The 23,103-nt window shown below is 41.7% G+C and overlaps 1 protein-coding gene across 1 annotated transcript in view; it reads left to right on the top strand.

Moving 5' to 3' along the window:
- Tango6 (transport and golgi organization 6 homolog) overlaps positions 1–23,103 on the top strand; it is a 150,608-nt gene that overhangs the window by 110,654 nt on the left and 16,851 nt on the right. The window contains exons 16-17 of the mRNA XM_048355226.1: positions 7,742–7,893; positions 16,205–16,318. Of these exons, the coding sequence (XP_048211183.1) occupies positions 7,742–7,893; positions 16,205–16,318 (266 nt within the window). The remainder of the gene's footprint in view (positions 1–7,741; positions 7,894–16,204; positions 16,319–23,103) is intronic.

Here is a 23,103-nt window from a genome sequence, read left to right as displayed (position 1 = left end):
CATCTTGGAGTTCAATGAACTGCTGAGATGGGATGAATAAGTTTGTTAATACGTAACTACGGAAGTCTTGGCATCTCTTATTACTTAAGTTCATTGGGTTGCAAAAATCCATGGATACAAAGCATTTCCTGCACATTGTTTTACTCTAAAAGATGTTTATCTGTGGGCCTTATTTATATTACCACTGTGTTATCTGTGGACATGGAAAGAAAACATCCTCTAAATCTCAAGTGTACAGTAGAGTCTCTACCTCTACTTCATCCTCTCCCCCTTCTTCTTACCAAGTTTTGAGCATCACCAGAAAGTAACCAAATTTCAAAAGTTGTCTTTCCTTCAAATCCTCATTGTTTTCTAGCTTCTGAAAAGCAGGTGACAAGTATATTAATATTTACCAAAGAGTAGATGACAGCTCTTACATTTTGCATTTTTAATTAACATGGAGCCTGAGGCAGTACCATTTGAAACATTTGTAGGGAAGAAGTTCTCTGTGTGTCTTCAAAACCTTTTTGTGGAGTAGTTTGTATCAATAATAGTCCCACTAAGGGTGGTTTTGTTTTAAATTGTTACTATAAAGGTAATATACAGGGGGATTACAGTTATGTAAGTCAGGTAATGAGTACATTTCTTCTCGGACAATGTTACTCCTAAAGAGTGGTTTTTGTTTAATATTTTGTCTCATAGGAATTTTGTCAAATCTATCTACATGTAATTTACACCTCAATCATTCTTGCTTATGTGGCCTGCATCATACTGATAAGGCAATGAAACTGAAAGCAGGAAAGAAAAGGCTAAGAGCCCTTGAAATCTTTGCTAATTTATTGGTAGTTCAGGATAACTTCTTGGAACTGTTTACTTAAAAAAACATAAAAAGTGTAGGCCAGGAATGTGACCTAGTGGTAGAGTGCTTGCGCAGCATGCATAAAGCCCTAGGTTTGATTCCTCAGTACCACATAAACAGAAAAAGCTGGAAGTGGCACTGTGACTCAAGTGGTAGAGTGCTAGCCTTGAGCACAGAAAGGCTTAGGGACAGACCCCAGGCCCTGAGTTCAAGCCCCAGGACTGGCCAAAAAAAGTATGAATTATAAACCAAAAGCAAGCCGGGTGCCACTGGCTCACGCCTGTAATCCTAGCTACTCAGGAGCCTGAGGATCACGGTTGGAAGACAGCTTAGGCAGGAAAGTCTGTGAGACTCTTATCTCCATTTAACCACCAGAAAACTGAAAAGTGGTAGAGCACTAGTCTTGAGCAAAAGAGCTCAGGGACCCCATGACCAACAAAGTAATAATAATGATGATGATGATGATGATAAATTAATAAACCAAAAACAGTAAATGAAGTTAGCCATAAGGAAAACGGTAGGTGCTGACATGTAGACACAGTGAGGGGAACCTGTCCAGGGACTCCCCAGCATTCCTGCCTGGTGACTGCCACCACCTCCCTGCCTGGGAAGCCCCATCAAGACAGGAGGTAGCTTTATGGGAACACTCTGTAGTTCTTTAATTTGTGCATCTTGATGGGGATTCACTGGCCATTTATTAGTCACCTCCTACAATTAAGTTAGGAAATATTAAGTTAGGAAATCGGAAGTATTGGGGTTCTGAAAGTGTGAAAGCAGCATTTATATTCATTTTTAAAAATAAGAAGGATTTTTTTTTCTTCAGGTTAAGATGAATAGGATTCTAGCTCTTAAAACAGCTGTTAAGTGACAATTGTGTTTACCCATGGACCATACACACTCTTTCCCATTGTGTTCCATAGGTTGTTTATGCACCTTTTTTTTTTTTTTTTTTGCCAGTCCTGGAGCTTGAACTCAGGGCCTGAGCATTGTCCCTGGCTTCCTTTTGTTCAAGGCTAGCACTATGCTACTTGAGCCACAGAGACACTTCTGGCTTTTTCTGTTTATGCAGTGCTGACGAATCGAACCCAGGGCTTCATGAATGCTAGGCATTAAGCCTACCATAATGCTACCATTAAGCCACATTCCCAGCCCTTTAAGTCACTGGCTTCTCTTCTGTCCATGCCTTATAAAGTTAAGCAAAGAAATATGAAAATTGCGAGGACGGTGAGATGTCAAACAGTGTGGTTGTGATCACTTGGCCACATCTGCACCCTTTGTTTTAGAACGGAAGTTCCTGCTGTTTTTTTTTTTTTTTTTTTTTTGGCCAGTCCTGGGCCTTGGACTCAGGGCCTGAGCACTGTCCCTGGCTTCCTTTTGCTCAAGGCTAGCACTCTGCCACTTGAGCCACAGCACCACTTCTGGCCGTTTTCTGTATATGTGGTGCTGGGGAATCGAACCCAGGGCCTCATGTATACGAGGCAAGCTCTCTTGCCACTAGGCCATATCCCTAGCCCCGTTCCTGCTGTTCTTAATGGAGAGCCAAGTAAACGTCCTGGTGGCAGTGTGAAGAACCCTCTGCTTGGGGAAAGGGCCGATTTGATCATACAGCCTTGTAGTAGCTGTGTGACCTGGGATCAGCCTTAGTAAGAGACTGTTGTTTTTTATTCCTACTGCAAATTCTGCAGACTCCCAAGAAAGATGACCAGCACACAAATCCTCTGCAGAGGAAGAGGCATTCATTTGCACACAGAATTGTTTCCTTCCACAACGTCTTATGTCTGGGCTGCAGTATCCCTGCATATTTTATTGTAACTAACATTTCTCTCCTGTTCATAAACAGCTGTGTGGAGGAGGAACACTGAAGTCAAAAAAGAGAAGATGTCCTTAGCTTCAGGGGGCATCCAAGACTGAAATGTAATGGTTAACAAATCCAAATTTACCTGTGGATTTTTAAATGGTGGATTTCATTAAAAATTAATTGCGTTTGAATTATTTAATTCTCTTAAGTGGCTTTTGGGGAGGAAATCCTGCCAGTCAAGATCTGTCCAATCTCATTTTCTTCTAACCTTGACAGAAATTGTAATCTCTGTTGATTTGGGCCCACATATGACAGTAAATTTATTTATAAGATGTTGCTTGAAGCCATTCATTTTCCTATGGTTATTTTTTATGTACTGAAGGAGAATTCTAGGTCCTGAAATGCAGAAAAACTGAGTAGATGATCATGAGGACACAGAAGGCACTTGAACAGTCCGATCGGTGTTATGTCTCCTGTTTCTTCATTGACTGGGCTGCTAAGGGCATGTGGTCCTGCATGATACCACCCCTGGGATCTGCACCCTTCATATCTCAAATGCATGGGGACCCAAAACCAGAGGGGAAATAGTTCATTTGATGCCTTTTTTTAAGTCACTGTTTTACTGAAGTGACATATATGATAGATCTTTGACCATTTTACACCTTTGCTCTTTTTTTCCTGCTAAAAAAAGTCTGAAAGTACAAGGAGTACAGTCCTGGAGCAAGGAAGGACATACTTAAGTTGGCTAGATTACAGAGGGGATTTAAACACTATAATTGAGATCCTGGAGCCTGGAATGATAAGATTTAGATTCAAAGATTTAGGGAAAAATATTTTAGTTCTCCATCTCTACTTCAATCTGGGTCATGAAAGGAAATCAAATAAAGAGTGGAGCAGGTTTGGGTTGGACTTAACAAAAAAGCTATAGCATAAAGATTATGAACTTCAACCAGGAGGTCTTAGCACTCCCTTGGATGATGTTTGTCCGATGTGGTTTGATCCAGACAGTGGGTATTGGATCGAGTGGCTCACTTTGTGTAAGGACCTCTAAGAGTCTAAATATTTTATTATATTTTTCTTTTCTCTATTGAGATTTTTAATTTATACCACTATTCAAAAGCATAGAAACAATGAAAATTTAGAAGGTTTTATGTTACTTGTTAAGCTGCTATCTTTAAGAATAAACACTGGAATTATATGGGCATGATCCTTTTTTTTTTTTTCCCTTGGTCAGGAATAGGGCTTGAACTCAGGGCTTGGGCATTATACCTGAGCTTTTTCCATGAAGGCTAGTGGCTCTACCAGTTTGAGCCACAATGTCACTTCTTGTTTTCTGGTGCTTAATTGGAGATAAGGGGCTCATGGGCTTTTCTGCCCCATCTGGCTTTGAACCATCATCCTCAGATCTCAACTGCCTGAGTGTTTTGTATTGATAGACATAGATTGCTAGTGAAGCTATGATTATAGCTATGATTATGAGCCACAAGCCAGGCTGACAGCTGTGTTGTTTTCTATTTCTTTTTTGCCTAAGCTACAAGAAATCAATCACTAAACTAAATTTTTAGTTCATTTGCAATAATCACCCTTAGCTTGGGACGGCTGTTCTCCTTTCACTCACCATACAGTTCTTTATTTTAATGATCATATATGCTGTTAGTAGTACTTATTAGAAGTTGTCTCAAATCTTCTATGGAAATAAATGAGAAATGAATAGTCACTGACCTGACTAATGGTAATGGGGAGAAGAAAGGAACCATTTTGGGGACTTGGTGAACAAGATAATCCTGGCACTATTTTAGTAGAATAGGAACCAGATCAGCTTTACTGATAAAGGCATCTCTGCATTACTATTTTGGCACATCTCCCTCCATTATCATTTTTTGGCCAGTTTTCAAGGGTTTTTGTTGTTGTTGTTGTTTTAGGGTTTGTTTTGTTTTGTAGCTAGGCTTTGAGTGACATGAATATCATAGGAACAATGCTTGGTCCCTGTGGTCCCTAATTGGTCCCTGTGCCTAATTCAGTACCTGGTATAATGTACATATTTGATGAATATTGAAAAATTAATAGATTAGGCTGGTCATGCAGATCAGTGGTAGATCATATATGTATATGTATATATGTATGTATATATGACTGATTCGAAATTATTTTAGAATGCCTTTTCTTTATAATTTGTTTGAACTTTAAATCCCTACATTATTAACTATCAGCTTGGGTTCTCATGTGCTCTTACCCTTTTCAGTCTGCAATTTTCTCCTCCTTAGGAATTTCCAAGCTTTGTTCTTTTTTCTATGCCTTCTTTCCCAACAAGGAACCTTCTTCTCTTACAACAAATCCCCCACCTCAGGGCTTCTTTGTTTCCTTTGTTCTCAGAAGTTGTTCACTTGATGGTGAAATTGAAGGTGACTCATGAACTGACTTACAAGTGAAAGGGGCCAGAGAGAGATCTTGTCTAGCTAGCTCATGTCCACTTGGTCTAGAGAAGTGATGTATATTGCCCAAGGTCTTAGTGCTAGTTGGCAGCAAGGGGCCATAACAGGAACTTAAATCTATTCACTCTGGATCCATATGTCACACCACCCAGTGAGCATGCTCCTTGCTAACTGCAGAAAGGGAAAGTACTCAAGAAAAGTAGAAGGACATATTTTTCCTTTTTTTTTTTTTTGGCCAGTCCTAGTCCTTGGACTCAGGGCCTGAGCACTGTCCCTGGCTTCTTTTTGCTCAAGGCTAGCACTCTGCCACTTGAGCCACAGCGCCACCTCTGGCCATTTTCTATATATGTGGTGATGGGGAATCGAACCCAGGGCTTCATGTATACGAGGCAAGCACTCTTGCCACTAGGCCATATTCCCAGCCCCCTCATTTTTTTCCTTTTAGGTGGAAATATTAAATGGAATATAATATAGCAATTAAGTGCTAAATAATCTAATCTTGATATCTTGATCCTAGTTCTATTCAATCTTTCCATAACTTCTGTTTTTTTATGCCAGCTCAACTCGCCTGGTTGGCACTGTGCCACTGGAGCCATGATTCTAGCTCACCATTTTTCTCACTCATTGAAAATGGAGTCTTGCAGATTTTTTTGCCCAGCTTTGAACCTCAGTCTTCCAGGTCTCATCCTCCAAGTGTGAGCCTTTAAGTTCTTTAGTCTCTAATAGTGTATAGCCTTTATTTTTTCCTATCCATTTGTATATTGTATGTCCATATTTAAATCTGTAAGTTTGGTCTGGTAGTGGAGAAGTTTTATGTATTTTTGCATATGTAAAGTGGAATGTACTGATTCAGTGTCTTTTACTTAAGAGGAGACCTTTCAATGATATTCCTGTTAATGCCTACTACAAAGGATTCGGTATGGTTATTTAACCACATATTAATTAATATTTAATTTTTTCTCACTTTTCACTGGTATGATTTTGCAGTCAGATCTTTATGCAAATATCCTTATGCATGTATATAAGTACTTCCTAGTTTAGATACTCAGAAATCCAAAGAATAAGTGAGAGTATATGCTTTTCTAAGCTAAAAGTTTTCCTTCTTTTCTATCCTGTCTTAACAGTGATTAAGTCACCACTAATTTGGGTTGGACAGTATATGTTTATATTAACAAGGTGAGTGTTAGTATGTATGTATGGTATAATAAACACTGTGGGCATTTGGGGAAAATAACTGTCCTTTTTTTATGTCAGTTTATGGGGCTTGAACTGAGAGCTTGGGCACTGCCCCTGAGCTCTTTTGCTCAAGGTTAGTGTTCTACTGCTTTGAGCCACTTCTGGTTTTCTAACGGTTAATTGAAGGTAAGAGTCTCATGGACTTTCCTGCCTGGGCTGGCTTTGAGATCATTAGATCTCAGCCTCCTGAGTAGCTAGGATTATAGGTGTGAGCCACCAGCACCCAGCCACTGTCCCACTGTCTCGCTTTCTCTTTCTTTTTTTTAATTAAATTTTATTGACAAGCTGGTGTACAGAGGGAGTACAGTTACATAATCTTTCTTTCTTACCAGTCCTGGGGCTTGAACTCAGGGTCTGAGCACTGTCCCTGAGCTTCTTTTTGCTCAAGGCTAGCACTCTACCACTTGAGCCACAGTGCCACTTCTGTTTTTTTCTGTTTATGCAGTGCTGACAAATTGAACCCAGGGCTTCATGCACGCTAAGTTAGCACTCTACCACTAAGCCACATTCCCAACCCGTCTTTTTCTTACACTGTGTGAAGGGTACATTGTATTTCTGACCTGGGGGGAGGATGGAGACCAAAAGCAAAACAAAACTTTCTTGTTTTCCTACCAAGGGGACTGAGATTAGTAAAATATAATATTGTCTAAAATAACCTCTTGTCTGATTCTGATGACATTCACCACGACACTATGTTACATTTACCTGTTTATTCCTCCCCTCTAAACTTTGACAAAGAGGGAAAGGTAAAGATGTTTTATCAATTTTTTTTTTTTTTTTTTTTTGGCCAGTCCTGGGCCTTGAACTCAGGGCCCCAAGCACTGTCCCTGGCTTCTTTTTGCTCACAGCTAGCACTCTGCCACTTGAGCCACAGTGCCACTTCTGGCCACTTTCTGTATATGTGAAACTGAGGAATCTAACCCAGGGCTTCATGTATATGAGGCAAGCACTCTTGCCACTAGGCCATATTCCCAGCCCCTGTTTTATCAATTTTTTTTTTTTTTTTTTTGGCTAGTCCTGGGCCTGGCTTCTTCTTGCTCAAGGCTAGCACTCTGCCACTTGAGCCACAGCGCCACGTCTGGCTGTTTTCTGTATATGTGGTGCTGGGGAATCGAACCCAAGGCCTCATGTATACAAGGCAAGCACTCCTGCCACTAGGCCATATTCCCTAGCCCCTGTTTTATCAATTTTTATATCCCTTGGATATTAGCATGATGTCTAGCATAGAGGCTAGCCTCAAAGCTACTATGCAGCCTAGGCTAGCCTCAACCTTGCAATTTACCTGCCTTGACAAGTGCTGGCCATACCCAACACAAGCACAATTTTTGTTGGTTTCATGAGTCCTCTGAAAGTGTAAGACATGCAGTAAACCATGGTGATTCTGTTATTCTTTCTTTAGCGAGGTGAAATTTTGATTTCTTTCCTTTTTTTCTACAGGGGACATGGTCTCAAAGTACCGAGAGCCTTTGATCCATACCTTCTTGAGGGGTGCAAGAGACCCAGATAGTACACACAGAGCCAGCAGCTTAGCCAACCTGGGAGAATTGTGCCAACGCCTGGACTTCCTGCTCGGCCCCGTGGTCCATGAGGTGCTGTATGGTGACTCCTTCTAGTGCTGGTTTTTACTCAAACTTGTGATATAATTTGAGATTGAGACTCAGGAGACCTATATTCTTTCTAGATCTGCTTTTGCCTACCTGTGAGACAACAAAAGTTGGTTACTTGTCTTCTCTATGCTTCCCTATTAACTATTAACCAACATGTTAGGTGAAATGATTTAATTTCTCTATTCTCTCTCTCTTTTCTTCGTGGTGCTGCGGTTTAAACTCAGGGCCTCATACTTGCTAGGCCTCTACCACTTGAGCAACAACCAGCCCTTTTTGCTTTAGTTATTTTTCAGTAATTCACATTCTGGACTATGATTCTCTTTAAGCTTTCTGTGTAGCTATGATGACAGTCATAACCACCATACCCAGTGATTTTGTTAGATAATGTCTTGCTTGATGGTTTAGCTAGCACTCTACTATTTGAACCACACCCCCAACCCAACTTTTTGCCAGTTATTTTGGAGATGGAATCTCATGGACTTTTCTGCTCAGGGTGACTTTGAACTGCAGTCCCCAGATCTCAGCCTCCTTCCTTAGTAGATAGGATCATAGATGTGAGCTACCAGCTCCTGCAGTTTTTCTATATTTATTCTTTTTTTTTTTTTTTTTTTTTGGTGGTAATAAGATTTGAAATTAGGATTGAAGATGTGGGTTAGTTTCTAGAGTACCAGCCAGTGAGTGAAAGTGTCAAGTACCAAGTTCAAGACCTGGTCTCAGACCTTTAAAAAGAAAAGAAGTTTGGGAATGTAGCTTAGTGGTAGAGTGCTTGCCTAGCATGCATGAAGCCCTGGGTTCGATTCTTCAGTACCACATAAACAGAAAAGGCCAGAAGTGGCACTGTAGCTCAAGTGGTAGAGTGCTAGCCTTGAGCAAAAGAAGCTCAGAGACAGTGCCCAGGCCCTGAGTTCAAGCCCCAGGAATGACAGGAAAAAAAAAAAAAAGAGAAAGAGAGTCTTGAACTTAGGGTCTCATGCTTTCTAGGCTGCTATGACACCACTGAGCCCCACACCTTCAGCCTTGTTTTTTCACTTGTTATTTTTAAGGTAAGGCTTCATTTTCATGTACCACCTGCATTCATGATCCACCTATTTTTAGGCTACCCATTGATTCTGAGATCGAAAACCTGGGCCACAACATCCAGCTTCTGCCAGGCTGGCCTGGTACCATAATCCTCCCCAGCTCAGCCTCCCACACAGCCTGGGAAGACAGGTATACACCACTACATCCAGCTGCAGGTTGTGAAGAGGGTCTTGAAATTTTTTCTGGACTGGTTGTTCTGAACCATGTTGTTCTCAGCCTCCCAAGAAGCTACAATTATAGCCAATAACAACTGGTGCTCAGCTCTCTTATTCAGGTCTTCCTTTCAGAAACATCTTAGTTATTTGAATGGGCTGATGCTCTAGTGATAAGAAAAAACAGCTAAACAGTGTCCTTTAAATGTCCCCAACCCCTGCATTGTGCCAGGCCATTGTTAGAGGCTGGAGAAACCAACCCTGTTGACCCTACTTGGCCCACTGGGCCTGAAGAATCTGGTGGCAGACCCGGATGTCAGTGCTTACAATGAAGCTCGTTAGGATAGGTGCTAGGAGGACACATGTGAGGAGAAGGGTCCAGTTGTAGTGCTGACCAAGATGCACAGAGGAAGAGACCCTTAGTGCTGAACCTGGGGAACAAGTAAAAAGGCAGGGAGGCAGGGGGAACATATCACCAGAAGGAGCAGTGTGTGCAAAACCACCGAGGTGGGGGACAACCTGACGCATTTGAAAAACTGCAGGATGATCCCAAAGGCTTAAGTAGAAGTGAAGGCTAGCCTGCCTAAAGCTGAAGCAAGAGAGGCAAGCAGGGGTTACACCTCGGAGAGCTGTGTTTTCCACTAGGATTTCCCAGCTCATAGCAAGAATCAGGCATTGTTTAGTTAGCCTGCACAAGTGAAGCGCAAATACAGAGTGAGGGTTTATCTGCCATGTTGTGATGCAAAAGGAAACAGTTTATGATTCTGGGCTTTTAAATCAATGTGAAGAGCAACTGCTGTGTGACTCTTTGTGTGGCAGTGAACTACCTCCTAGCCACCAGGACTGTTTCTACTACATCAGTCCCAAAGGGGTCATGATTGTGAATACACTGTGAGCACAACACAGCAGGGCCAGACTGGAAAAATTCAGAATTCACCTTTTCATACCCCTAATCCCTATCACAGTGCTTGGCATATAGTATGTTCTAAGTATTGTCTGTTAGCATGGAGTGAAGAGAAGGGTGAGGATGATCACCTATCTGTTTAGAAAATAGTCATAATAGTATATAGTAAGCATCTGCATGCTTTCTGTATGTCAACTGATCTAATGTATTAGATCAGGAAACTGAGGCACCAACAAGCTAAGTCATCTTATTTTTACAGGTAAGAAGAAACAGGGCTGGATTGGAATGTAGGCAATTAGTTCCAGAATTCATGCCCTTAACCACTCATCTACACTGTCTCTCAGGAATGTTTTCTGCTCAATTATAGGAGTGTTTTTGTGCCTTGACGCTGAAGACTATTGTCATGTGAGAAAAGGCACAGGCAGGAAGGGTCATGTAGCCCTGCCTTAATAGAGCTTGCTTTTGGCAGTGAAACTTCAGAAGGCAATGTATTCTCTCTGATTTGAAAACCCAGGTGTTTCCATCCTGTATAATTTCTGTCTCCTCTTTTCAAATGTTCCTTCTTATGTAGCATCCCACGCTTGCCTCGTCATAGTGCCAACCTAACTACCTTGGGTGGACGACAAGTTTGGACATGCTTGGAGACCTGCCAGGTTTACTATTGCAGCCATGCCTGCTGTAGTCAGGCAGCTCAAGTCCATTCACATGGCAAGAGTGGTAGGATCATTGGTTCCTTAGTAATTTATATCTGTTTGTTTATTCATTTAGTAGACTTTTATGCCGGTTGTGTCCTCGTGGACCTGCCATTCTGGAGTGGAGAGCTTAGGCAATAAACAAGTGAACAAATGTATACCACACGAGGGTGGTAAGTTGCTTGTGAAATGTATCTAATGAGACAAGGATGCCAAAGGGAGCTTGTTATAATATGTGATTTGGATAGTCAAGAAAAAGCCTCATTGGTGAGTGACATTTGAGCAAGACCTAAGGATTAGGGCAAGGGCCCGATCCAGACAGCTGCAGGAAGTACATTGCAGGCAGAGGGAGCTACAAGCACAGAGTCCTGGAGGCAGGTGCAGGCTTGATTGCAGGGAACAGCAAGGCCCCTGTGGCTGAGAGGAGAGGATAAAGGATCATAGGGAATGGCATGGGAAAGAGGGAGGCCAATCCAAGTGGTGCTTGCACAGATTTGGCTTGCCTGTAAATAAAATGTAAGTCAGAGCAGAGCCACCCGATAGTCCGGCTTATTCTAGATGACTACAGCTTCTTCTGTGAACATTCTCCCAGGGTCTCAGTAAAGCCTGCAGTCTCAGAAGTACTTAACCTCCAGTGTGTACTGTTCGAGCAGGAACTTCAGCTTTGAGGAAACTTAGCTTTGAGAATCCTGTCGAAGCATTAGTGATGTGATTTGCTAGGAATGCTAGAAGACACAAATAAAGGACCCCAGTTCTTTCTGTAAAGACATCTCAGCAGAGTATGAAGTAGATTGGAGGAGCAGATTGATGTGATAGCAATAGGCCAAGGGGTTGCAGGAATGAGGAGCTGGGGCCCTGTTTAGTTGTGTCTTGGTATCAGGAAGGCTATGATGATCAAGTGGTAGGCAGGCTAGCCACTAAAAACTCCTCTAATGTGATCTGTTTCAGGGCATTTGCCCCTCCCCCAGTTGTTATACATGGGCATCCGAAGAAAGCTCTCCTCACTCTTGGGTGGCCCAGATTTGGGCACTCTGTGCTGTTATTATGGTGCTAGATGGTTGGGAAGGAACAGACAATATAGGCCCAACCCCTCCAAGTTTTCACACTGGGAATTCAAGTTTTTCCTCTTCATTGATGTCAAGATTTAACCTGTTTAGAGAGTTGTATTAATTTTTTTCCAAATTTCTCCTTGTTCTTGTCAAGAGCTCTATTGCTTGAAATTAAATCTTGGTTTGCTCTTGCATCTTTATCTCTTTCCAGAAGAAATAGGATGATTTAAGTGCACTATTGGGAAGAGCCTGTCCTTAGTCATGCACACAATGTGTACCCCAAGTGTCAAGTCCACAGAGCAGTCTACTTTCAATGTAGTGCCAAATTTTCATATAACCAAGGCTCGAGGTCTCATACAGTGATGCAGCCTCTGATCTCATGCTTGATTTGAATTTATTACCAACTTTCCAAATGTTGGTATCATTTTCTAAGTGACGGGGCTTATGCAACTGGTGGATATGTCAGTACTTGAGATGAGGACTTGGTGAATATTCTGGGAACCAACCCCACACCCCTAGGAAGCTTAAGTAGCCCCATGGATTCTTTCCTGGTAGGTAGAATGAGCAAGCTGAGCTCATAATAATTACTGGCTAGACTACCTGACCAATTCAGCTTTCTCAGTTCACCAGGAATCCAATTTCAAACAAGTTAGCAGATTGACCATAGTTAGCAAAGAAAACTTTAGGAAGATGAAGTTGGAAAATTGAAGTCATGCTTCCTCCATATGTAGTTGTGGGTTGTTGTTGTTGTTGTTGTGGTGGTGGTGGTGGTGTCTGTCGTAGGGCTTAAAAGTGGGGTCTGGGCACTGCCCCTAAGTTCTTTTGTTGAAAGCTAGCACTATGCCACTTTGGGCCTCTGTGCCACTTCCAGTTTTCTGGTGGTTATTTGGAGATAAAGGTCTCACAGACTTTCCTACCCTGGCTAGCTTCAAACCACAGTCCTCAGATCTCAGTCTCTTGAGTAGCTAGGATTACAGGCATGAGCCACCTGGTACCCAGCATCCTCAACACATACTTTAACACTGTACTTTCTCTCCTGGAATTTTCCAAAGTCAGTTTGGTTTAATCTTGCCATTTTTTTTATCTTTATTTGTATAGTTCTAATTATGCTTGGTGTGCGCCAGCTGTTTGTGGAGTGATATTTTTCCTTATTTCTGTTGGCTCTTGTGAAGTGTTATATTGCTTAAACTGACCTTTAATGTTGCCAAAGCAGACGTCATCTTTGTGTCTATGGCTTGCAGAAGTTGATATGTTTCATGTGATTTAGGCAGTAAAGAAAAGGCCTTCCATAGTATTGTTTACTAGAATAGTACATTGGCCCTCGGGGCTGGTGTCATGAAGGTCAGAATGGGTTTCTGCCCTGTGGGACGAATTAGAAATAGAGAATAGAAATGTTATACCAATTCATAAATTAGTAAAAACCTTTCATCATCTTACATGTCCTTCACCAAAGCTTTTAGTGGTGGAAGGCAATGTTAGTTTGTCCTTGGAGGTGAGACAGTAGCCCATGAGTGACTTGTTAGACTGGGTAGATGGAAGTGAGCTGCCTTGGGTCCTCCCAGCTTCCATGTTAGATGAAAGGCCTGTTTTACCAGCCTGTAAGTGAACAGCATACAAGCTAGGCATGGGGTTTCACCTACACAGGGAGAGGCTGTTCTTACCTCTAGATGAGATCCACAAGACCATGATAAAATCAGGTACCCTAAAAACATTTTGCATGAGCAGCCATCCCACAGTTCATAGAATTTGATCCTAGTGTCAGAGGTGTGAGGAAGGTCTCGACCCTCTTCCTAATTGTCCTCAGTACATAGCGTGTAAGTCATTTAATGGCCTCTGGTAAGCAGGTGGTCATTCCAGCATGGCTTCTAAGAACCAGCTCCTCCTTCAACTGCACCTTCAAAGTGGCATTGGGATTCCTGAATTGGCCTTGTAGGGAAATCCCTTTTCCAGCCAGGCTGCTGCTTCTTGGATATCCTGATTGTGGAATCAATGCCTGATGGTCAGAGCTGGCCTGCAGTAAAAGCTGAAGTGGAAGCATGTCCTGCTCAGTATAATGAGCAGGACCAAGGCAACAAAGGCAGACACTAGTAGGGTTCTAGGTAGAAAGCCTTCATTGGCAGATGTAGAAGGGCTCCAGAGGGAGCAGGCAACACTTGGCAGCCTCTGATCATGGCATGGTCCTGGGCTGGCTTTTGTACATTAGTTACCAAATTAAATAAAGATGAGGGCTGGGAATGTGGCCTAGTGGTAGAGTGCTCTCCTAGTATGCATGAAGCCCTGGGTTTGATTCCTCAGCACCACATATACAGAAAAGGCTGGAAGTAGGCACTGTGGCTCAAGAGGTAGAGTGCTAGCCTTGGGCAAAAAGAAGCCAGGGACAGTGCCCAGGCCCTGAGTCAAAGCCCTAGGACTGGCAATAAATAAATAAATAAAGCTGAACTTCTGCATGTCCAGAAGGATTCTGGCCTAGCTCTAACTTGTTCAACTCTTACCTTATAAATACTAAGCCTGAAAGTGGAGGTAGCTATTATATTGTTGCCTATTTGGAGGTGGCCCAACGAGTTTCCTCCTAGGGCTGAATTCCTTTAACTGTTAATACCAAAGCCATGGAAGCCACTGCTGGCATTGGAGTCAGGGGTCTCAGGTCAAAGGCCAAAACAGCTTCCTGGGAGTTATTGAACAACAGCATTCAGTGAGTTGTGCGTTTCTGGGTTTTCCCTTCCCTTGCAAGCTGCAAGTTTGTCTAATAGATACAGGTTGATTAAATGCCAGTGTAGACAGAGGCAATTATATTTAAGAATAGGCTCCTTCCTCTAATCTCTCTGCCATCACTGATTAATTAGATACTTTGAACTATGCCCAACTATTTGAAAGCTGTGAAAACCTGTATAGTTAAGATTTCTGCACAAGTGTATTTCCTCATTTGTGTCTGTGTTCACTACTCTTAGAACATAATATGTATTTACATGTTTCCAAACACACAATCTGGATATTTTCTTATCATGGTTACAAATCCTTCTACTGATGGCCAGGAAATACAGACACATAGTAAATCCAGTAACAAGAGCATATGAGAGATGAATTGAATTAATTTAGGTGAACCTTCAGATTGTTAGTGCTGTGGGTCACATTTATTATTTAATTAATTATTAATTTATTAATAATTATTATAAATATTAGTAGCAAAAGTGCATGGTTGTCTCAGAAAGGTTTGTAGTCATCATTGTCTTTATAGCATCTCTATACAAAAATTAAAAAAAAATGTTTGCCTAATAGGACCCATGGTAGGGTGAATGTTAGAGGATTTAGAAACAGTTTTAGCGGCCACTGCTATACCCCTCTGTCTAGCTGCCCACCATTTTTCTTCAGTGGTAACCAATAAACCACTGTTTCTCCTTTTAAAAAGAAGTTTCATTTTATGACATATAATTATTAGAAGTATGGCTGAGTGCATGTTTTGCAAGTAATTTCTAGTTTTTTCCTCTTCTATTATAACATTGTCTTTGAATCATTTCTCTGCCTTTTGGCTAAGTTCAAGCATAGAATTGTCTTTGGAAGTAACTGAGTACAGAAAGCTTTGTCTCATCAATGAAGACACCCAGGGCCTGGGAATATGGCCTAGTGGAAAGAGTGCTTGCCTTGTATACATGAAGCCCTGGGTTCAATTCCCCAGCACCACATATATAGAAAATGGCCAGAAGTGGCACTGTGGCTCAAGTGGCAGAGTGCTAGCCTTGAGCAAAAAGAAGCCGGGGACAGTGCTCAGGCCCTGAATCCAAGGCCCAGGACTGGCAAAAAAAAAAAAAAAGAGAGACGCCCAGGCAGAAATCTCTCAAAGTGGCCACTGCCAACTTTACTAGAGTGCTTGCTAGATTTGTAGGACAAGGTTGTCAGTCATCCCAAAGAAGGTCAGTTTACCTGTTTCTGAATTTCTGTATTATTGGACATTATGCTGCCATATTCATGCCAGACCTTGAACTCTGAAGTCTCTTTAGGGAAATCTCTATGGTTCTCAGATCTCAGAAGCAGTTATGTTTTAGACTGTCTTTCCTTCCTCTGATCTGTTCCCTTGGGGGAACACATGGTAATTTTTCCTGCTTTTAAAGAGACATTCATACTTGACCTTATCGTGTGTGTGTGTGTGTGTGTGTGTGTGTGTGTGTGTGTTCTCCCCACTTGCTACAATCCTTTCTGAATTCCAAGCCAGATTTTATCTTTGTAGACAAGCCAGACTGCATCAAGACCTCTATGCCTAGTTTTCACCTTCTAAATTGAACATGAGGAAATGGATCCACTCCTCTCTAAGACAGATGCTCTTGATGAGTATGTAGAAAGTGGAACACAGTTGCAAGTCAGTTGAAAGGCTGGTAATAATTGTCCAGTCTTGATTTTTATTGACTTTTCTCACTCTCCTAGGTGACAGCTTGCCTGATTGCTGTGGCTAAAACAGACGGTGACGTTCAAGTGCGCAGAGCTGCCATCCATGTGATTGTGCTGCTGCTTCGGGGCCTCAGCCAGAAAGCTACTGAAGTAAGTCAGTCTCTTGCCACATGCAGCTTTCCTACCTCTTTGGTTTTATTCTTTTTTTTTTTTTTTCCAGTGCTTGGGACTCAGGGCCTGAACACTGTCCCTGGCTTCTTTTTGCTCAAGACTAGCACTCTATCACCTGAGCCACAGCACCACTTCCAGCTTTTTCTGCTTATGTGGTGTTGAGGAATCAAATCCAGGGCTTCATGCATGCTAGGCAAGCACTCTACTGCTAAGCCACATTCCCAGCCCCTTTGGTTTTTTTCTTCAGTCTTACTTTTACTGGAGCAGGCTTAAACCTTTTGCCTGGATTTATGCAAATGAATCAATCAGCAGGGACTCTTGTATCAGGAAAGTGGTATTGTTTGCATCTTCAATAAGAGTCTCTGTTTCCTCTGTGATATGTTGAGCCAGCCACCCAGTAACTGCCACAGCAAAACCAGAGCACACTTTTACAGATGGAGGCTCTGAATCCTGGCATTCTCCTCCCTGTGGTAGGTTCCAAGGTAAGCTGCACATTAACCCTGCCTCTGGCAGCCTGAACTTTAGTGACTTGTCTTCCTGACTCATTTCATTGTTCATGCTGAGTTACTAAAGGCCTTCACTTAAAAGCCTTCCTTTCTAAGTTCAGGCCATGGATTTTCATTGCTGCATATATTACCCTTTCTTCCTTCCTCAAATCAGCTTGGCTGTATTTCTCCCCAGTGTATGACCTGAACAGGAAGAAAGTGTATACATCCATATGTGTGCTAAGAATGAGTGACCTCAAAATTAATTTTCTTCTTGATCCTAATGGAAACTTATTCCCAGAGTTTGCATTAATAAGTCACTTCCTGGCATCCACAATTCTCATCTGTGGCTTGCATATCAGTATTTAACCAAGTGTCAAGGAAGCCATTATAAGAGTGGTTGTTTGTCACACACAGAGGCTTTATTCATGCTAGAATTTTACTATATCAAGTTTCTGATACCTGTTTGTACAAGCATGGGTTCATTAGCAATCTCCTTCCTTGTCTACATAGCCATATTTTCTCTCTAAATGCCCACTTGCTATTTCAACTTAGTAGCAAGGCTGTTGATTTCCAAATAGCCATTTCCTTCATCACTTCCTTCAGCTGCATCCATTCTCATCTGCCTTGTATAGATTAAGGTTTGTATTGAATGGTTTCTGGTACGAACATACTCGACTATAAAAACTCCCAAATGTAGTGGCCTAAACAGGTAAAGATTTTTTTTTCTCATACCACAAGAAACATGTAGGTAGGTAGTAATCATGCCACTGTGCCTAGTTTGAATGAGTAAGAAATGAGAGAAGGCCTGCCTAGTCACTTGTATATGTTTGTTTGGTTGGTTGGGTTTTGGTTTTTGGGGGTGTGTTTTTTTTGGGGGGGTACAGGGCACACAGAACAGTTTCCTACAATGATATGTCGGACTTTCATTTTATTTCACTGGCCAGAACTTCTATCCCACATAATTACTGCTCACCACAAGGGAACTTGATATATGTTTAGCTGGCACACTGCTGCTCTTAAAAAAAAAAAAAAAATTGACGTTTAGTATCCAGGAAGTGTGAGACTGATAATAACACAAGGGGAAATGGAAATGGGGAAGAATGATCTGGCTGACTCATAAGAGCTTCTGAAGAGATAGGCTTAGAAACCAGGAGCTCTCACCTAGAACACTGGAGGTGCCAGGGTATCATCTAGAACTCTGATGGAGATAAAAGACAAATAAATCATCACTTGATAGTTAATATAATTAAATGAATTGCCATAGGGTATGACCTGTTCTTGTTGAGAACCTACTATGCAAGAGGGAATTAAGAAAGATAGTGTTTTTCGCATCATTAACACCTATGAAACTCCTAGTAAATAGATCACTGTTGTATAAGTTGTTAACTGGAGAAGTGGGTGAGGGGACTGTAGGGACTTGGTGCTATTATTATAACTTTTCTGTAAATCTAAAATCGAATTATTTTAAAGATAAATACATAAACATGCCTGTAATCATAGCTACTTGGGAGGCTGAGATTGAAAGGCCATCCTAGGCAGAAAGGTTCATGAGTTCATTCTCAACTATTTTAATAGCTGGATGTGGTGATACACATTTGTTACACAAGCTACAGGTGAGGCTAAGATTGGGAAGATGGAGGTTCCAGGCCAGCCTGGGCAGAAAAGTATGTAGGACTCAATCTCAGTGGAAGAAGCTGTGTGTGTGGTAGCACATGCCTGTTATCCCAGTCACACCCCATCACTGGAAGCCTCAAGTAGGCAGATAATATTTGAGGCATGCCCCTGCCCCTGTTCAGGAATCAAAACCCTATCTCAACAATAACTGATGCAGGGACCTAGTGGTAGAGAGCTTGCCTTGTATACATGAAGCCCTGGATTCGATTCCTCAGCACCACATATATAGAAAAAGCCAGAAGTGGCGCTGTGGCTCAAGTGGCAGAGTGCTAGCCTTGAGCAAAAAGAAGCCAGGGACAGCTCTCAGGCCCTGAGTTCAAGCCCTAGGACTGGCAAATAATAATAATAACCAATGCAAAAAGGAACTACAGTATGACTCAGTGGTAGATGTCCTGTGAAGCCCTAAATTCAAGCCCCAGTACCACTACCAAAATAAAAAGGGATGGGGAGGGGAAAATATACAAAATTATAGGGCTAGGAGTGTTATTCAGTGGCAGAATGCATGCTTACTAGTCAAGAAGGGTTTGGCCTTTGGTGCCTCACTTCCAAGTGTACACATCCTTTACACAGACAGATAGACAGAATATATGCTTGTAGAGTGGAGCAAAGTGCCTAGTTAGCACAATAGAAAAGAGAGATAAAAGAAGAAAACACTATACAATTTCTCACATCTGTGTTAGCCTATGAAAGAAATTCTGCTTGTCTTACCAGTACTAAAATAAAATATAATTTGTTGCCATGGAAGATTTTTGTCACCTTCAGAAAGCCATATGAATGAAAAAGCCTTTCTCTTGTTCTCATATGCACACACTGAAACCTACAAATTGTGCTTACTCAATGAATAAAGAAAAGGAAATGGGATTGGATGAATGTATGAATCCTCTTCCTAGTGCATCTTTGAGACCAGGTGTGTTAAATCTTGTAATCGTAGGTGTGATTATAATCAGGGGTACTGTAATGAGAAGCAGGAGATAACCACAAAGCTTTCAAGCTGAGATTTCTCTTTAGCTCTCTTTGCCCCAGGAACAGCTGAAATGAAAATGCTACTTTGTTGGTGAATAAAGTTTTATAGTTCTCCCCAACCCCTTTCTAATCACATCTTTCAGGCTATAGGGTGCCAAAAGATAATACTGGGTTTTAGTGAATTCTGTTACTTGTAGAGGTGCTGGCCAAGAACCTCTGTGGTTGTGGCAGCTGAAAAGGGAGGTGGAGGAGATTGGCTGGATCAACAGGAAAGACATTTCTACCCCTGTCTACCTCTTGAGGTAGTTTTTACTTCATTCTCATTTGAAAATAACCAGAGTTTTATGCAGTCAGCATAGTATCCACATTGGAGGGAAATACTATTCATTTTCTTAAAAACTTATTTTATGGGGCTGGAAATATGGCCTAGTGGTAAAGTGCTTGCCTTGCATACGTGAAGCCCTGGGTTCAATTCCTCAGCACCACATATATACAGAAAGCCAGAAGTGGTGCTATGGCTCAAGAGGTAGAGTGCTAGCCTTGAGCAAAAAGAAGCCAGGAACAGTGCTCAGGCCCTAAGTCCAAGCCCCAGGACTGGCAAAAAAAAAAAAAAAAAAAAAAAATCCTTATTTTTTGAGTAAGCACTGCTGGCATCGCGTATGCAGATCCTGGCTGGCATGGTTACAGCAGAGAACACAGCCATATGAACAACACTCACATCACTGACCCCGAGATCCTGGAAAGTTGGCTGTATATAAGCCAGTGATGATGAGCACTAGTGGCTCACACCTGTAATTGTAGCTTCTCAGGAGGCTGAGATCTGAGGATCACAGTTTGAAGCCCACCTTGGCAGAAAAGTTCCCATGAGACTCTTATTTCCAATTAACCACTCAAAAACCGTAGCAGCACTATGTGTCAAGTGGTAGAGTGCTAGCCTTGAGAACAAAGAGGCTCAAGGACATTACCCAGGTCCTGAGTTTGAGCCCCACAACTCACATACACACACAAAAGCCAGTGGTAACTGTCCTCTGAGACAGTGACTGTTACAAAGGGCTAGTCAGTCAGGGGAGTGTGAGGAGGACCAGAGGGACCTTGACAGCCTCCTCAGAGGAACATAGCCCAACCTGAGCTTTGGACCAAGTTGAATGCCAGATAAAACCAGAAAACAGTACAAAGAAGGTAACTTTATTTTCACCAAGGATGCAATTTACAGAAAGTATAAAACTAAAATATGTAAGACATAAACCACCAGGACTTTCAGAAGGTGCTGAATGGTAACTGTACTCAGATCTAGGAAAAAGGAACAGTGGCTTAGAGATAAGGTTGATGTAATTAACAGTCAATTTAATGTACACCAGAGTATTTAGCAGTACATTTAAGAAGAGATCAGCAAAGTTGAAGCTAAATTGAGATGAACAAAACCATCAAGCATACATAATGGAAGTTCAGAAGGACAGGACAAAGAGAAAGGCTTAGGAAAAACATTTGAAAAAATAATATCTGAAAAGCCTGTTTTCTCTGCTTCACTTTATATTAGCCTATGACTATATCATGTTTATACTATAGCCTGAAACTTAAAGAAAAGATATAACTTCATTTTAGCCCATTCTCCCTTAACCTTGCTGAAAAATACATTCACTGTACTAGGAATATGAGAAGAGAGGAGGCATGTTCAGACGTGCACTTTGTGTTGGTCTCGTAGAGTTAAGAATAGGCCTTCTGAACACCAAAACAATGAGCTAAGGCAACCAAATGAGATGGTGCTTCACTACCCTGCTCTTCATAAGCTTGCCACTGATCTATATATTGTAAATGTTTAGAACATCTACATTCATAAAATCATTCCAAAAACAGTAATAGAGGCAGTAATCGTTGAGTGCTAGCTTGTCAGATTGGCCTTCTTGCAGATGACATCCGTAAAATCTGTACATAAAGTAATGATAACTTACTGGAGAGATTTGAAGCAAACTAATTTTTAAAATGAGTCCATACTCTGAGAATAAGCATTCTTAATGCTCAAAGTGCATTCTTGGCTTTTAGCCTAGAGGCAAGGTCAAAGGTTGTGAGGGCCTAATGAAGAAAGCAGTCAGGCCTGGAGAATCAGAAAGTGGAACCTGGAGAAACCACAGTTGCAAGAGGAAAAGGGAAAGTACTAGAAGGGAATGGTCCATAGAGGGGTCTCAAATTCTGTTCAACTACATCTCTGGCTAATTTCTGAATCAAGCAAAATAATTGTCTGTTTAAAAACAAACAAGCAAACAAATAGGCCTTGTACTAGTAGCTCTGGCATATAGTCCTACCTACTCTAGAGGCTGATCTAAGGATCTTGGCTTAAAGCCAGTCCTGACAGGAAAATCCATGAGACTCTTATCCCTAGTTGACAACCAGAAGGCTGGAAGTAGATTTGTGGCTCAAGAGGTGAAGCAGTAGCCTTGAGAAAACAAAAAAACATAAAAACTCAGGGAGGGGCTGGGAATATGGCCTAGTGGCAAGAGTGCTTGCCTCATATATATGAGGCCCTGGGTTCAATTCCTCAGCACCACATATATAGAAAACAGCCAGAAGTGGTGCTGTGGCTCAAGTGGTAGAGTGCTAGCCTTGAGCAAAAAGAAGCCAGGGACAGTGTGCTCAGGCCCTGAGTTCAAGCCCCAGGACTGGCAAAAAAGAAGGAATGACATTTGGGTTTGATGCTATACTGAGGTTTGAACTCAGGGCCTCTCACTTGCTAGGCTGGCTCTGTACCAGTTGAACCACACCTCCAGTCCTGCTTTTTTCTGGTTATTTTAGAGATGGAGTCCAGTAAATTTTTCTTGCCCAGGTTGACTTCAAACTGCAATTCTTCAGGTCTCAATATTCTAAGTAGCTAGGATTACAAGCATGAGCCACTGATGCCTGGTAGTGATGCTCTATTTTTTAATTACAGAGTTAATATTTAAAGTGATATTCTGGTCAGTTAAATACATGTTCTAGTTTCCGTTTAGCTCTATCTTTTTTTTTTCTGACAAACTACATTCTCATCACTTCTCTGTAGCAGGTTGCGGCTGGAAAATAGGATGATTTTTTATACCTGTTTTGTCTATTTAGAAGCTTATCCTCAAGTCCAATTTAATTTGCTGTCTTTAACTTCCAAAGAGCCAGTCAAACCAGAAGTTTGGCTTTCCAAAGTTTATTCCTATACACTCAAAACTGGATGTTTGGTCATTAATTAATGCATTTTTCCCCAAGGATCTCTAACATCTGTCAAATGCAAAATTTGTATATAGGGCAGCACCTCAGAAGTCATTCCCTGAAGCCCTTAAAGAGGTCATTTTTTTTTCATGAATATTTTTGTCCCAGAATCTGAGACAGGTGCCTGATTAGGCAGGGCTGGAAAAGTGTCAGGAGGGACTTGTGCCTGGCTAGGGACAGACAAAACCTGAGGGATGTTGGTGAACTGGAGAAAGGCCAGGCCAGAGCCAGGCACATGGGGACAGTCTTCTGCAAGGTCACTGCTGCTGACCCAGAAGCAGGCCGAAGATTATGTGCTGTTTTCTTCCTCAATGACACAAGAACCCTCTCCTCTTCATCTTACTTTTATTTCTCACACAAATTTTTAAACTGGCATGTAACTCATATACCATAAAATCCTCCCTTTCAAAA

This window comes from Perognathus longimembris, chromosome 10 (genome assembly GCF_023159225.1).
Source record: "Perognathus longimembris pacificus isolate PPM17 chromosome 10, ASM2315922v1, whole genome shotgun sequence".
Taxonomy (NCBI): Eukaryota; Metazoa; Chordata; class Mammalia; order Rodentia; family Heteromyidae; genus Perognathus; species Perognathus longimembris.
Note: the sequence above shows the minus strand (reverse complement) of the source record. Positions and strands in the feature narration are given on the sequence as shown.